The 17,286-nt window shown below is 45.3% G+C and overlaps 1 protein-coding gene across 1 annotated transcript in view; it reads right to left on the reverse strand.

Moving 5' to 3' along the window:
* Positions 1-1,818: 1,818 nt before the first annotated feature.
* EXOC2 (exocyst complex component 2) overlaps positions 1,819-17,286 on the reverse strand; it is a 145,547-nt gene continuing 130,079 nt past the window's right edge. Inside the window, exons 24-28 of the mRNA XM_080917705.1 lie at positions 12,568-12,623; positions 11,077-11,199; positions 8,239-8,300; positions 5,751-5,810; positions 1,819-3,162 (exon numbers count right to left, since the gene is read on the reverse strand). Of these exons, the coding sequence (XP_080773831.1) occupies positions 3,069-3,162; positions 5,751-5,810; positions 8,239-8,300; positions 11,077-11,199; positions 12,568-12,623 (395 nt within the window). The 3' untranslated portion in view covers positions 1,819-3,068. The remainder of the gene's footprint in view (positions 3,163-5,750; positions 5,811-8,238; positions 8,301-11,076; positions 11,200-12,567; positions 12,624-17,286) is intronic.

Genomic DNA, 17,286 nt, shown 5'->3' on the forward strand with positions numbered 1-17,286 from the left:
CTATTAGATCTAAAATTACACACACAGTGATAGTGGGGCTGAGGTCACATGGACAAAACTAAACAGGAAAGCACTGAAGTTAAATGACATTATGAATCAAATGGACCTAAAAGCCATCTATAGAATATTCTATGCAGACACTAAAGAACGTTCTCCCTAGTAGCCCATGTGATGTTCTCTGTAATTGACCACATATTAGATAAAAAGTAATTCTCAATATAGGAAAATTGAAGTCATATTCTGCATTTCATGAAATAATGCCAGATTGCAAAAGCAACAGAAACTACAGGAAATAAAAAAGAAAACTCATGGAAACAAAGCAACACACTATTAGATCATAATTGGGGCAAAAAGAAATCAAGGAGGGAATTTAAAAATGCCTAGAATTGAATAAAAATAAAAATACAATATACCAAAATCTATGAGCCACAGTGATGGCCAGAAGAATATTCAGAGTACTAAATGCACACATTAAACAAAATTCGAGACCTCAAGTAGTCTAACAATGAACTTGAAGGCCCCAGGAAAACTAGAATAAACACTATACGCAAAATAATATTAGGAAGAGGTATCAAAGAATGAGGGCTCAAATTAATGCAACAGAAAAGAAAACATCAACACAAATAGCTCATGGAATAAAGACTTGGCTCTTTGAAAAGATTGACAAGACTTACAAACTCCTAACCAAATCAACAGAATCAGAGATGAAGAGGGAGACAATTCAACAGACACTAAGAGAGAATCCAAAGGATACAGCTAAAAAAATCAATATTCTACTAATCTTTATTTTAAAGCAGTTTAATTGAAAAAAAAAAGTATAGCATTCTTAACACTTGAAGCACTCTACAGCACACACTCAAAGCAGAAGCCCACCCCACTACCTAGCACTCACAGCAGAACTGCAGTCACATGGTCCATGCATTTTCTTTACGAACGGTGTGCAAAGACTACAGAGAAGGGAGCTGGAGAGCTGCACCTGCATCTGTGCCAGTGGGGCTTGTTTTGCAATCCCCAATGCCCAAATCATTTCTAGAACATGCCAGTTTCATGGTACATTGATATAGAAAGTCTTAAAAAAAACCAACTTATTTCTAGTAGTCCTTTAGTTCTGAAGGTGAGACTGATGTGTTAACTTTCATGAAGCCATGCTGAGCCACACAGGCATGGCCTTACTAAAGCCAGACGTTCCCCAAGGAAGAGAGCTGTGGAGCACCTCCATTCTCCCCCACGTCCTGTCACCTGTCACAAGCCTGCTCTGCCTCTAACTCATTGTGCTGCTGTCTCTTCTGCACCACCAATCTTACCATTCACCCTAGCTCCAGCTTTTGAAATACCCTTCTTCCAAGAATCCCCCAAGACTTGTTGGACGTTTCTGAGCTCCCTCATTTTGATATGGGATTTTATGCCACCACCCTCCAACCTCTATGCCCTGAGTGTTTCCATGTTCCATGTTGTTGGAGTTCATTGATCCTTGTGCATGCTGATGTGCTCTCCCTCAGCTATGGCTCCACGGGAAGGATGACAAAAACTGTGTTGAACTAGGAGGAAGAAGTGGGTTGTGGTGAAGTTCAGGGCCAGGAAACCAGGGTTGTGAGTGCAAGAATGGGTCTCCAGGCACCTCCCAGCCTTAAAGTCTCAGAAGCAACTCATCTCTGTTGACCTGCCTATGAGGTCGCCCTAAGCACGGTCTGCAATGAAGTCATTTAGCATCTGTGGCACAATTAACAAGACACTTGAAGAATGTTATCTAACAGGTGAAGACACAGACACAAGATAAAAGAGAACACCACACTTTATTTTAGATTTTAAAATCAGGAATATAAACAATTACAGAGAGAATAAAATGGTGAAATAAAGATACTCAGAGGTCTCACAGAGAAGGAAGACTACTGCTTTGTGCACTGTATTTATTAGGTGTTTAAAATAACAAATGGTCCTGTACTTCTGGAACTTAGTTTGCTTATGTTAGAGCTAACAGGGCACTGAGAGAAGACAATGCTATACATACTTATTTTGCCAACAAAAGATTACATTTCTACTTCCATTTACCGTGATAAATAAACACACATTTATTAACCTCAGATAATCCAGTGTACATACGCTGTGTACAGATCTGTCTGAAGGGTGAGCTACAGCTGAAGCTGAGGGATGGAGGGAGGTGAAAGCTGTTTGCAGGTCACAATGACCTGGTTCTACTGTGCAAGCCAGTTACCAGTGAGTCACTACTCAATGCCTGGTCACCCGGGGCACCTCAAAACTTTACAAAACACAGTCTGTGCCAGAGCAGCATCTTTCCAGCTCCAGAGCAAGACATTTCAAAGTGTGGGAAGGGGCAGAGGGGACGTGACCTGTGGGATAGGAGGGAGTGCTGCCTTGCAAGGAGCCTGGCTTCATCTTCAGGTTGCATTGAAGACCACAAGCTTTCCACAGGGCTTGTGGGTGTGACAGGGCCTCCACATACAGGTCCTGTGAACCCACCCCACACCACTGCACAGTGATACGTCAACTTAAGGGTGAGTGAGAACCAGAGGCTTCAGTGTTTAGCACTGGGAAAAATGAAAGTCAAGATTATGAAATTCAGATTTCAGCCAAGGACTTCTGAATCACAAATTATCCACATTTTAACATTTTAATATGTAGACTGTGTATTTTTCTATACCAAAAAAAGGGAAGAGGAGCTTAGAAACACGGTATGAGATGGTTTAAAGTCTTCTTAACTGTCTCACCTTGGCTGGAGACTGCCAAAGCCGAGGCCTGGGAGAAGGCCACTGAGAAGCGCGTTCAGACACACCGTGGGCCGCTTTGGACCACGCTGGAGAAGCCCCCAGAACCCACACCTAAAAACACTGAGCTAAGAGAAAGCATTCTGAAGAGTATGCTACACCAGCTTTACAGGACTAAAGCAAGTAACAACAAATTAAACAGGTTGAAATTAAGTCCCCATAGTGTCTTTCTGTACCACCATGCTTGGGAAAAGAGACGTTAAACAAGGTGCTTGGACCACAATATCTCTGCACAGGAAGAAGACAGCCTCCCCTTCGCCATGTCTGACGCTCTTCTTCCAGAGTCTATGTTTTCATGACTGTTGGAGATGCAGCTTGGAAACAGGTGAGCTGTAAGTGCATACTGCTCTTGAACTTGTTGAGCAGCTCTTCCAGTAACCTGAAGGGAGGAGAGCTTTTACATTCTGACAGTAAAGGTCTGTGTTAGCAAGTTGTATGACAACATGAACTAGTCACCAGAGAAGAGGGAGCCTCAGTTGAAAAAAATGCTTTCAAAATAGGTAAGCATATAGAGCATTTTCTTTCTTTTTAAAAAAGATTTACTTATTTATTACATGTAAGTATGCTGTAGCTGTCTTCAGACACAAAAGAAGAGGGCATCGATCTCATTACAGATGGCAGTGAGCCACCATGTGGTTGCTGGGATTTGAACTCAGGACCTTGGGAAGAACAGTCAGTGTTCTTAACCACTGAGCCATCTCTCCAGCCTGAGCATTTTCTTAATTAATGATTAATGGAGGAGGGCCCAGACTATGTAGATGGTGCTGTCCCTTGGCTAGCGGTCCTAGGTTGTATAAGAAAGCAGATCAAACCATGTTGAGCAAGTCAGTAAGCAGCACTCCTGTATGGTCTCTGCATCAGCTCCTGCCTCCCGGTTCCTACCCTGTGTGAGTTCCTGCCCTGATTTCAATGACCAGTGATGTAAAAGCATAAGACAAACAAACCTTTTCCCCACATTGCTCCCAGTCATGGTGTTTCATCAGTGGTAGTAATTCTAAGATCAGGTGGTTGTCCTAGATTGCTTTCCTGTTGCCGTGATACAACACCATAAGCAAAAGCAGCTTGGAAAGATTTACTTGGACTACAGGTTATAGTCCATCCATTGTCTGGGGACCTTAGGGCAGGACCTTGGGGCAGAAACCACGGAGCAGTGGTGTTTGCTGGCTTGCCATCAGGCTCACAGCAAGCCACCTTTCTTACACAGGCCAGGCCACCTGCCTAGGTATGGCACAGTGCACAGTGGACTAGCTCTTCTTATATCAATTAGCAATCAAGAAATGTCCCTCAGACATGCAACAGGCCACAGTGATGGAGGCAATTCCTCCAGAGGTTCCCTTTCCCCGGGATGCCAATTTGACAGTCAAGATTAGCCATCACAACAGCTTAGCAACTCAGCAAATATTCAGGGAGCTGGTGGCCCAGGTCTGTGTTTAGAAGAAAGCCCCGCCCCCAAAGCCAGTGCCTATGGAATCTAAATCAGCAATAGAAATATCTCAACTAAAAGTAAAGAGGCTGGTCAAAGAGTATATTAATAAACACGTCTGTATTTATCTTCTTTCTCTTTACACTCGTTCCCTAAAGTCCTTCCTAGAACAGAGTAACACTTAGATCTACTCTTTTAACATTATTCAAACAATCAGGAAAAACTAAAATTCTTTTTGCTTTCCAGCTCTGACTGCTGGTGAGCACACACAGTAGAAATGGTCTGAGAAAACAGGATTATCTCTCACCTTACTCTTTAAATTGCTAATTTTATTATTATTATGGTTGTTGTTGTGTGTATGGGGGGTGTTGACCTACATGCCACAGCATATGTGTGGAGGTCTCAGTTTGTAGCCAGGTTGCTCCAGACTTTAAATAAACATCTATACTTATTTTGAGTGAAAGAGAATGTGTGCATGATATGTGGAAAGGATGAGCACATGAACACACATGCAGGTGGAGTACAACTTGGGAAACTGATTCCTTCCTGTCTTTCTTTATATGGGGTGTGGAGACAGAGTGTAGTCATCAGCCTTCCATGGGAGGCATCTGCCTGCTCCTGAGTAAACAGAACAGTATGTCAGCTCAAACAGACCATTATTAGTTTGTTTTTTTTTTTTTTTTTTTTTTAATGCTCAAATGCCTCTCGAAATATGTCCCATGTGTTAAGAATAGAGGTGACTATTTTACCTTTTATCTTTTTTTTCAGGAAAACAAAAAGGGCTCAGACTGACTTCTGTTGTAGAGTGTTCTTCCCCTGCTTGCCTGACTGAGGCACACAGGAGGCTCTGTGCTGTGGTCACACAGCAGGAGAACTGGTCTGCGCTCCTTTCTCCCAAGCCTAATCACAATTTACCCCACAGCTGGTCCAGGCACCTTCTCCATACAGCATTTTGCTGGGCTTAGCCACAGTCTTACCCAAGCAGAGGCAGGTAGACTTTAACTAGGAAATGCAACAGAGAAAAGAGATACAGGGTCTCTGCTGCCTAAGGTGACGCTAGACTGGCATTTACAAAAGATACCTGGCCTAGACCTCCCCTCAGGCCACAGTTTCCTGTTGTATGAAGAGTAAAGTTTAAATGCAGGCTGAGCTCATTAATGTGGTAATGACATAGCTGTTCTGTGCCTTGAATGCATCTAGTCTAATTCCCCATGCTTTAGAGAAGCCAGAGTGTGTCTAAGCCAGTGCACAGGATGCCATTACAGAAGCCAGGGCGGCAGCTGAGTAAGGAAGCCCAATGCCTTTCTTATATCTTCTGTGCCTGTCACTTAAAACTATAAAACATCAGTTTTAACGTCAGACCCACGGGACAGAACTCATCCTGTCATGTGACAGTAAGTGAGGCAAAGGGGCTCAGCACACTGCACCGGGGCAGCCTTTGCTCTCTGTCCTTAGATGAGCCACTCTCAGTGCTCTCAGTGGGCCTCTGGCTGTGAGAGCCGGTGCAGCAAGGCCAATGGGCTGAGGAGAACACCACAACTTACTTTTTGTCCGAGCCACTTGAAAGCTGAGGTAGGGCCTCCAGGGCCTGTTTAAAACTAGACCTGAAACACAAAAGCACATTCTGAGCAGAATCCACAAGGTTCACTGTAGACATTCCTAAGCACATTTTAAATGTAAAAAACCCATGCAGGCCAATGAAGTAAGTAGAGATGCGTGAGAAAGAGTAAAAGTGAAAAACACGAGAAAGAGAAAAGCAGAGGCGAGGCTAAGTGAGCAGAGCAGCAGGGCCTTCTGAGGGCGAGCCTGAGATGCAGACATGGTGGTGCTGCTCAGGAGAGAGGGGAGGCTGCAGCGACTATGCACACAGGTGTGTGGGGGGAAGAGAGCCCCTTTTAAAACCATGGACACGGATGTGTGCTGATCAGAGCTCCGAGGTCACAGCACCGACAAGGACAAGACTACTTTACAGCTACGTCTTCGCAGAGGGGACATGGGGGACAGGATCTAGTTCTTACCAGAGTTTACAGGGACAGGAAAGGAAGACATTTACATAGAGTTTTGAACAATATCTTTATATAAGAAAGGTGAAATGAATGAACTGAAAAACATACTTAGTATGTTCAATGTTTCCCAAGCAGAACGCACCAGGAGAGCTACTGAGCAAAGCGAGGCTCAAGGTGGACTTCCCTGATGACAATGGCTACTCCAGGGGACAGCTCTGACTACTCATGTCCTCTACAGCTCTCGTCAACTTGAAGAAATAAATGTAATCACTACTGATCAAGAGGTGGTCTCTTATCTTGTATTAAAATAAAACTCAGTTGACCCGGGCTTGAATGTCTGAACAATGTTTCTCCATTCACTGCTGAGGCACAGGTGGCTGCCTTCTCCTGTTCAGTAGGCACTCCTCTTCCCAGGGGAGCTGTGAGTCTCCTCCTACTGTGTCTAAGGCATCTCATTCCCCACAGGCCTGGGGTGACTGACACAAACATGTTGCACCATTGTTCTTTGTTGTGAGAACAAAACAATGGTGACGAAGATGAAGGCATCCTATTCTGTGTGGAACACAGGCTGAGGGACACATGCTACTGCCCTTACATCTCTGTCTACAGTTCACAGGTTGATCATCCATAATCTGAAATTCAGTGTGTTCCAAGATTTGAAATGGTTAGAGCACCATGCCGAGCACTGATTTTTTTATATCCGTTTTATTTTATGCCCATGGGTCTTTTGACTACATGTACGTCCGTGTGCCACATGCGTGACTGATGGGGGTAGAGGGTCGGAGAGAGCATTAGGTCCCCTGGGGCTGAACTGCCGACTGTGAGGCACCAAGTAAGTAATGGGCCTCAAACCTAGATCCTCTGGCAGGTCTGCCAGTAACCTTAACTACGAAGCCATCTCTTCAGGCCCTTAAGCATTAAATGATTAAGAAACTATTAAATTACCTTTAGTTATGTGTACAGGCATAGTGAAACATAAATACATTCCTTGTTTAGAAACACCCCATCTTCAAGATATCACCCCCTCTCTCAGAAATCTAACATACTTTTGTTCCCAAGTATTTTGGATACAGGATGCTCAATCTGTATTATCTTGATTTTATAAACAACGAACCTAGTTCACAAAAGGTTAAGTTTAAGGGGATAAATGGACACTCATATTAAGCAATGTGGACTGAGTAGTTCCTATCATCTACACTAGTTCCTATCATCTACACTAGTTCCTATCGTCTACACTAGTTCCTATCGTCTATACTAGTTCCTATCGTCTATACCGTTTTCTGCAAAAAAAAAAAAAAAAAAAAAAAAAAAAGAGGAGTTGGGAAAATGTGTTTAAACAACAATCGCAGGAATCATCCAGAAACGGCTTGTTGTACATGGCGGTGAGTAGGAGGAAGTTGGCTTCATTTGTTAGGAAAATAGTGAAAGTGCCAGGCGACTGTGAGGCTCAGCCTTGTTATCAAACCCTGGAAAAGAAAGGGACGGTGTCCCGCGGGGCCTTGTGCTCATGGCAGGCTCAGGCTCCCGGGCACTGCTGTGAATGTGGCAAACAGCTCTGTGCATTTGACCCACTCATGTCTCAATAGTAGGAAATCCCGGACTTTCATTCAAAACAGCTAAGTTACCATCAACTTTCCACTACAGAACTTTACAAAGAAACCACAGGCTTCCTCTTACTGTGATGTTTACAACACTTCAACTGTCCTTCACAGCTGATAAAGACTTAATTTCCTTAGACTTAAAAAAAAGTATGTCATAATTGGCTATATTCTTTATGAGATAAAGTTTTGTAAGTAATGAATGAAAAAAATTAAATTTATAATGTGCTCTAAAGAAGTGGCCTTGAGAATCACTGTCGTACTGTAGGCTTGAGCTTTTTAGTAATCAATTCTGATGAAATATCAACTCTGTTTCAACACAAATCTATGAGCTCCTTCTATGTAAATTTTCTGACAGAGGACTCAACACACAAGCAAGGCGATTCTGATCACAGGGAAGAACCGAACAGGGACACTTGGCATCTTACCTGCTTTCTGGGGTCAGGTAAATGGCTACAGTGTCCCTCAGAGCACAAATTTCAAGTCTGGCCTAAAGATGAGAAAAAAAGCAAGAGTGACAAGTGTCAGGCAGCAAATGACAGCAAGACCCGAGGAGACAGAGCCAAGTGCTTACTGCAGGCCAGGATGGCAAAAAAAACAACAGACTCTCAAAGAATGGTCCTAAAACACCAGTGTCTTCTTTAACCTTGCTGTCAGATATGACTGTGGGCAGGGGCTGGCCATACCGCCATGAGAGTTTCTACCTGACTAGTATTTGCCTTTTAGTTTGGCAGTGAGAAGGACAGACCTGAAACATGAGCCTGAGTGCCTGGGTTTGCTTCCTTATTTACCGCATTATTTCAGATACATTTTGGATACATTCAGATACATTTCAGATACATTCAGATACATTGTCTCCTCTCCAAGCTCTATGAAGTCAATTCAATCTCGGTTAAATTTGTGAATAAGTTTAAAAAAGCAAAGAAAATTGACAAGTTAATCCTAAAATTCATATGTAAATATGAAGGTCCCAGAGAAGTTAAAATGACATTGGAAAACAGCAACATTTTCTAAATGCAAACACTCTCACATCAGGGTGACACCAGACATGGACAGGCAAGGAGCCCAATGATGCAGAATGAGCGCCAATTTCAACAAGGGCTGTACACAGTTCAGCAGGGAAAAGCACCACTCAATGAACAGAGACAGCACAACTGGATCCACATACAAAAAGATGAAGCCCAGGCCTCCCTTAATGTAACTAAAAATAAACGTAAAAGAGAAACAGCATCTGAGCTTGATGCCTGGTTTGGTGACCAAAGCTGTTTTATTCCCAGGACACATACACATCAGACCCAGGCAGCACGGCATGGGAGAAGAAACGGAGAGACCCGGGGGCCATCATGAGTGCCATGGTACCCCAGAGCTGCCCTCCCTAATGCAGGGCAGGCAGGTTGTAGACACCAGCCTGCAGGAGGATATCACCCAGGGGCCTGCCAGCTGCACAGCAGGAGCCACAGCGTATGAGTGTGTGGTGTCAGAGGTGAGCAAGAGAAGTGAGCGGCCTGAGCACTGTGAAGAGATTCGGGTAGAGATTTCTGTGAGTGGCCAGCCCTGCCACCTGGCGCCATGGCTACACAGCAGCTAGGGTCAGTGTCAGTGCATGTGGCTCACAGTACCCCTAGAGAACATGGTCCTGGCTGGGGCAGCCACTGGGAGCATGCAGAACTGGCCTTGCTCTGGAGACCTGCCCCTAGCAGCCACAGCACCGGGAAAGAAGACCCTGTACCTTGAGCAGCTCAGACAGTATAGTAGAGCTGGCCACAGTCCAGCAGGCTCCATAAGCCAGCACCAAGGGCAAGAGGAAGAGCTGGCCCCGCCCCTTGACTGCTGTGAGGTGTGGCTGCAGGGGTGACACCCTCCTACCTTATCACCTGTGGCAGTAGGAGAGCTGGCCCTTGGGTCATGAGAGCAGGAGACATAGTGAGCCCCCTCACTGGCTGCAGCACTTGGGAGAGTGGGCCCCACACCTTGACAGCAGCACAGTGGAGCTGGCTCTGGAGGCCTGGGTGCAGCTGTGCCAGCTGAGAGGGCGTGATTGCAGGAGTGCAGGCTCTGCCTCCTGCCAATGGCAGCATCAGGTGGCCTAGCAGGAGCAGCGCTGGAGAGCTTGCCCTGGTGCTGTAGATAAAGGAGAGCTTATCTACTACAGCCTCCATGACGGGATGCAGTAACATACCGTCTGGAGAGTGAGAGCACAGCTCGGTCTGTAACAAGTGCTGGGAGAGGAAGGGGGTAACAAAAGGCTTTGCTCCTGACTGCTGGGGGGACAGCAGTGCAATTGGAAGATAGTCTGGCATTCCTGAGGAGATCGGACCACTATTCCCACTGAAGCCACACACAAACCTTTATTCTTATCTTGAAGAATTGCCAAGCTGGCCTTAAACTCACTGTACAGGCCTCAGAAACTCTGATTTTTCCATCTTCCTGTCTTGCCTCTTGAAGAGCTGGGATTGCAGCTCCATTCTTATTTCAAGTTCCTTGTCTCAGGCAGGTTAGTCAGAGTAGAATCTGACCGAGTACATGCTCAAGAAATGAGAATTTGGGCCTTGCACACAGAGCTGTGATGCTGCTCTCGGGGATACTTGCCTGTGTATGGGGCAGTTCCGAAATCTAACCATAAAGACGCTAAGACTTGTATTGAAGTGGGTTGACCTCCAGGCTAAAAATCCAGGAAAAATGGGGATTTACTAAAGTACCATGTTTTCTAAGTGGGTATGCCCTCTGTGCCAGTCTGCTCTCAGATGTTAAGTTTGCAAGTGTTAACTGAAAGAGCTTCCTCAGCTCTGAGCTGAACAACTGTCACTGTGTTTTGTTGTTTGTGCCTGCACACATGTGTGTATTGCTGAGGAGTGAATCTTCAGGGTTCCAGACAAGCCAAGTATACCCTATACCACTAAGCTATAGCCCCACGCCACCCCGCTTTTTAAATGTATGTGGAATGTCTGAAAGCACAAATGACTTACAAGTAGGAAGCCACTGTCCCCTCTACATGCGCCTGAGTCATAACAGACCTCGCCAAGGAGGGGAGACAACTACTTACACCCTTGACCTACACATCACTGAATTCCGTGGAAACACATGAAAAAACTATGTGTCTGTGTTAAAGAGTTTTATAAGTCTTAAAGGAACTGCAGAGAACGCACAGTGTGCATGGGTGTGTGTGCATGAGTGTGTTCCTGTGCGCACACTCGTGCAATTAACACGAACATGTAACACCCGCTGTGCCTACAGAGGTGGCAGCTCACAGGGGATGGTTTCGGTACCTGCAGTGCTCCATTTCTGCTGAAGGATGAGACGCACTGCATCAGCCGGCTCAGCTCTTCAGAGACGGCTTCCACCACTCTGGCCAGGACCCGTGGCACCAAGTCTTTAGAAACAGTGAACACCTGAAGGCAGTTAGAACAAAATGGACAGTGCATTAAATACTCTCTCCTGGCTTGTGTCTGTCAATAACAAAGTAATAAGAAAACAAAATACTTTTACTTTCTTTATATGTAAACTTGTTTTTAAGATTTATTTTATTGTGTATGTGTAAGTCTTTTGCCTGCACATATGTCTGGTGCCTGTGGAAATTACAAGATGGCCTCAGATCCTCTGGAATTGGCATGGTTATGAGCCAGCATGTGGTACTGGGGACCAAAACTATGTCTTCTGCAAGAGCAGCAAGTGCTCTTACCTACTGAGTCATCTCTCCAGACCCCAGATGTATACTTTAGTTATATTTACTGAGTAATGACAAAAACAGCTTTCTTTTTAAAGGCATTGCAGATGTTGACTAAAAATTGTTTTGAAAAATTTGTCTTTTTAATATGTCTCCTTTTTATGAAACAAAGGGAACTAGCACAACACCTGCCAAAGTTAAATCACCCAAACTCTTTCTAGAGAGGCGCCCACACACTCCTGGTAAAACATGGAATGCAAGGAAGTGACATCACTGTTTCCTCTGCTGCCACACCCTTCTGTTTTCACTGTCCTTATCCTTATTTTTTGAGATACCATGATGGTCTCCAAACCTTCTACACAGGAGGCCACACTGGCAACTGCCTGGATGCTAGAGCCAGGCAGAGAAGGTGCCTGAGCAACAGTGGTAACCTTCACTTTATGGTTTCCCATCCTCTGAACCACCTTGCAAGTGCTGGCAGTGGAGCCCATAATAGACCTTGAGATCACTGCATGGCATCGCAGGCAGCAATGGCCACTGTGGCATCTAATGGGGCTTCTTTTCCAGTGTGCCTCGGAATGACTCCCTCTCCAAGGATGTCTAAGAAAAATGGCAACATGAAACCTCAGATAGTCACTGTGGGTGACAGGTGTGTGAACCATGGGCAGTAATATCTACACACACCAGAGCAACACAGCTAATTTACTGACTGTAGTGTCGAGGATCACATGTGTAGTTTCAGGAAAAGTCTGTTTTACATACACACACACACACACACACACACACACACATGCACACTCACATCCATGCACACAGACACAAACTCAAGCAAATGTACACAGAGACACACATGCACACCAACACACATAGGCATATACATACATACATGCATATAGACTCATGCAAAAAGGCACACACAGAGATACACACACACACACACAAAAGCTGAGATCTATTTTATTTATGTAAATGCCCAAGATACAATTTGAAGGGGAGAAAGAGACCCCCCTCTTGTGAATAATAATCCAATTTGCTTCTTTCCTCCTTCCTCCTCAATTACCTACTTTCATAGGAAGAGTCAATGACAGCTTACCTCAGCATGCACAGCAATTATATTCACCAATGCTTCTTTTAAATAGTTTCTGACACCTGAAATCAAGATGGGGGAAGGGAAAGGCACTCAATGAAATCCTCAGCCAGCCCTCTCCCATGCAGCATCAGAATGTAACTGTCAAAGTGGTCTGAGATGAAACTGAAAATAACACCATTACTGTCCATTTCCTTTAGAGATCAAAATGGTGAAAGGACTATTTCCAAGGGGTAAAAACCAAAACAGCTTAAATGAGAGATCAGTTGGTCTCAAAATCAAAACTTGGAAATATCTTTATATTTCACATGTGTATCAGACAAAGTACAGACGACCAAAGGAGGATGCTGAAATCTCGAAGGCTCATGTTAAACATTATAGCACTATACAGAATGACATTTTGATTCTAAGGAATCACTTTAATTTTCTGCGTGTGTACATGCACATGTGAATGTGTGTTTACATGTAGCATGCATGTGCAGGTGCCTGCTGAAGCTAGAGGGCATCAGTAACTGGAACTGGGGTTACAGGCAGTTGTAAGCCAAATGTCATGGCTCCTGGGGGCCAAAACAGGGCCACTGCAAGAACAGTAGGTGCCATCAACTGCTAAGCCAAGTCTCCAGCCTGGGAGTGACTTGAGAGCAGAAAACCTTAAGGTCTCGGGGATGGCCCAGTGCATCAGTGTGTGCTTCCTATGCAAGCATGAAGACCAAGCATGAAAAGCAAACGCCTGTGCAAGTGCTGGGCTGGCAAGGCTGTGGGAAGCCATGGGTCGGGACTGGAGGGGACAGGAGGATTACTGGGCTGCCTGGATGTCAGCCTAGCTTCAGGTTCAGTGGCAGACTCTGCCTCAAGGGCATAAGGTAAACAGAGCAGGATACATAGGTGTGCACTCCACATGTGTCCATTGAAAGGAAAAGTCACGAGGCACCAATGTTGTTAAAAGATGACGTCCCCGGTTTCAGCACCAATGTTAGGGAAAGGATGAAGAGAGTTGGGGGAGGGATATGGCCCATGGAGGTCTGGGAGCAAGGAAGATGCCTCTGGGGGGCCCATGTTGGGAATCTGTGCCCCCTGAGGGACTAGCCACATGACAGTATAGTACAGAATAAAGTTTATTTAAATCATGGGAGAGTTAAGAGGGTAGTAGAGGCAGAGAGAGAGAGAGAGGGAGAGAGGGGGAGGAGGGGAGGGGAGGGGAGGGGAGGGAAGAGGAGAGGAGAAGAGAAGAAGAGTAGAGGAGTAGAGGATAAGTGGCTGGCAATGAGCACGTGAAGGGAGAAGGGAAAAGGGGAAGAGGAGGGGGACGGGGGAGAGCAAGACTGCAAGAGGCCAAGAGGCAAGAGAGAGAGGAGGGTCAAGCAGCCCCCTTTATAGTGTCAGGTCACTGGGGCGGAGCACACCTGGCTACTGCCAGGTAATTGAGGGGTGGGGTTTAGAGAATCCCAACACCCATCCATATGTTCTGTACACACAAGGAAAGCTCATCATATAATTAATTAGACATGATTCTATAAAACAAGTTAAAGCCTGGACATAATAAAAATATCAGACTGTGGGTCCAGAATTAATGAGCATAGCTTGAGTTAGCAGCAGCACCCAGATTATGGGTGCAGAATATTATCAGAGCTTTTTGAACCAACTACCTCCTAGCCGTGACTTATGGTGAGAAGGCTCACCCACATGTTGAGAGAGTGCAGACTTTGCACCTCTCTTGCCAGACTGCAGTGAGGGCTATGGTGACCACATGGTGACCACACTGCAGTGAGGGCTATGGTGACTGCATGTGCATATCATACAGTACACCATGCTCTTTACGAGGTCACCATTGCTGTGATGTAAGAGAAATGCAAAAGCACAGAATTGTTTCCTATACTCCAAAATGACTGCTTTCCTTTGGGGTGGAATGTTCTAGACTGTCTTCTAGAATTAACTACAAAGGCTGAAGGGCAGTATTCCCTCAGAATGTTACCCATAGCTTGGACTGGAAGGGACTATTAACTACAATCTCCCCCATTCCCGTCCCTGGTTGTTTTGAGGCAGAATCTTTTGCAGTCCGAGTTGGTCCTGAACTCACTGCAGCCAAGGATGACTGAATTGCTGATCCCTCTGATTCTCCATTCTGAGTGCTAGGACTACAGGTGTAACTTCAAGGGTAGGAAGCAGGGCTGAAAGGGACCCAAGACAGTGAAATATACAAATGTGCAGAACACAGCAGCTTCTCCAGTCAAAGTAAAGCCATGCCTCTGATGTTTCCTGCAGCAGCTAGGATGTAGAGCTGGGTGTCAGAGCACAGCACATGAATGTGGACCACTCAAAAGTCTGGTCCCTGAGGGAGAGCGTGCCTGTTCATCTCTATACACCTAACACGCAGAACAACTAACCTAAGCCCAGCACGAGCAGTGATGCTCCAAGGAGCCAGAAGTTAAAACTCAAACCACCAGCCAGCAGCGCTGACTGGACACGTAGGACAGTTCCACAACTTAAACACTAGTGCAAAGTGACACTGGAGCTGACTACCAAGCCGAAAACTGAACTTCCAAGCAAGCAAGGCAGGCGCATACTGTCAACTCAACCCCCTCTGACCCTGAGAGGGACAACGTCTGGCAGGAACACTAACAAAGTACCCTACAGCAGAGACAGCCCTGGATTAGTCAACGCAATTCTAAAGACAGCTGTGAGGGTAAAGAGTAAGAATGCCAGTCAGACACTTCATCCAAAAGAACATTTCCGAGAGAAACTCTGAGAAAGACAGGTTTCCCCTGTGGGCCTAACTGCAGGATTTGCATGAATAGCAGAAGAAGCCTCAGGAAGGAGGTTTATAGTTCTGGGAGTTTTATCTTTGTGAATAGAAAAGGCACAAATGAGTGCTTCAGGGCTACGGGACAGGCTGGAGAGGACGGCGCACTTTGTACACTGCAGTGCAACGTGAATACAAAGCTAAGCCGCTTGGATGCAGCAGGCGGCATTCTTAGAACCCAAGCACAAAGACTTTGAGTCCTAGGGCTATATACTGACTCTTGTGCCTGTTCCTGGTACTTTACCTCCTGGTGAGTTTACTGCCAAGTGAACTAACATATTTCATTCATTCATTTGTTGACACAGATTTCCTAAGATTCTCTTACACGGTAGACTACTAAGTACATAGCTAGCATTGGGCCCTTTAAAGCAGAACATGCTGATGGGCCCAGAAAGAAGACCACACAGTTACTAAAAGTTTGGTCACAATTTACTACTGTTGGTTTGTGTTTATAGTGACATGTAGCAAGTTCATACAAAACAGTTATATAAAAGGGTTTTATGTGGCAGAGAAAACCAGTATAAAATAATGTGTATGTTTAGTTGTTCTCTTCATTTGGTGAAGCTCTCAGGTGGTTAAACCCTGGTACTGAAGCAAAGGTAGAGAAAAGTCCAGGCAGTGCCAGTCTGGGTATCCTTTATGTCTGGAAATGGCTACTGACTCTTCATGTGGTGGCGAGTGTGCTCTTTGCTGGCTTCAGTGTGCAGGGATGGCACGCCCGTGGATTCAGGCATCACCCGATGCAGGGTACCAGAAGCACCAGCGTAAACATATTCTCTGCCATTTTTCCCTGAAGGCCTCAAACACTACTTGTGCTCGGCATCACAAGGAATCTAGCAGTGACTCACAGCTGATGGAGGAAGTGCAGAATTCTTCGCAGTTCTGTGCCCTTTCTGACTGGACCAAAAAGCATCTGGGACACTGGGGTCTGCACTGTGGATGCTGTGGTAGAAGAATGAAGATCTAATTCCTAAGGCTGTGGGCAGATGGAGTTTAGGAATGGGAGGGTGCATCTCACGTTCGGCTTCAAGGACAATGACTGAGCCTGCCATCTCTTCCATCAATGAGAAGTGAGAAAGGAAAGGAAGGCAGAAGAAGCTGAGAAAGACAATCCCTGGGAAGCTGTAGAGATACAAAATGTCTGACAGAAGGCTGTGCTCCAGAGGTAGGTAGGAGGGAGTGTAGGACGATGGATTTCAAAAGTCCCTGGCTTTGGTGCCTGGGGGCAGGACCAGACTTTGATTTTTGATGAGGAGGCTATTTCTACAGGGTAGGTGACTATGAGGGAGGAGCCACACTGCATTCTACTCTGGTGGCCCTTGCCAGATCTATTTTAATATTATTAATGACACTGACAGTTGCTAATTGCTTTTTATGTTTTGTGAGGTGACAAAGGGTATAACTAGGGTACAAATTCTGGCTTTGCCAGTCACTAACTACAGAACCTCAGACAACTCAGTTTGCCTCTCGAGTCACTGCCAACCCTGAATGGCAGTGACAGTAATGTGTCCTTTGCTAATAATGCCATTATAAATGTGCTGTTTCTACTGTCATTATTCAACAGCACCCACCTGCCCTGTGTGGACACCACCAATGTGCCGTAAGAAGTGCACAGAGCAGGCAGAGCCTGCAGCAGAGACAAGGCTTTGGTGGAAGAAAAGTGTTCTATTAAGTCTCAAGAAGAACATACATGTCAAGGGAAACAACTTTAATCAAAACAAACAGCTGGCTAACAGCACACTGGGTATAAAATTCACTAACTACAGCTGTATTTTATTTTCTGAAACTCCAGGTATACACATGCAAACTAATTTGCTGTGACTGCCATCCAACTGCAGATGAGCAAGCAACTGCTGAAGACTTGTTTGGAACGCAGCTTGACATGACATCCAATGTGGCTATGCTAGGGTCATACAGGGGCTTTG

Source organism: Micromys minutus (genome assembly GCF_963924665.1).
Source record: "Micromys minutus genome assembly, chromosome: 6".
Taxonomy (NCBI): Eukaryota; Metazoa; Chordata; class Mammalia; order Rodentia; family Muridae; genus Micromys; species Micromys minutus.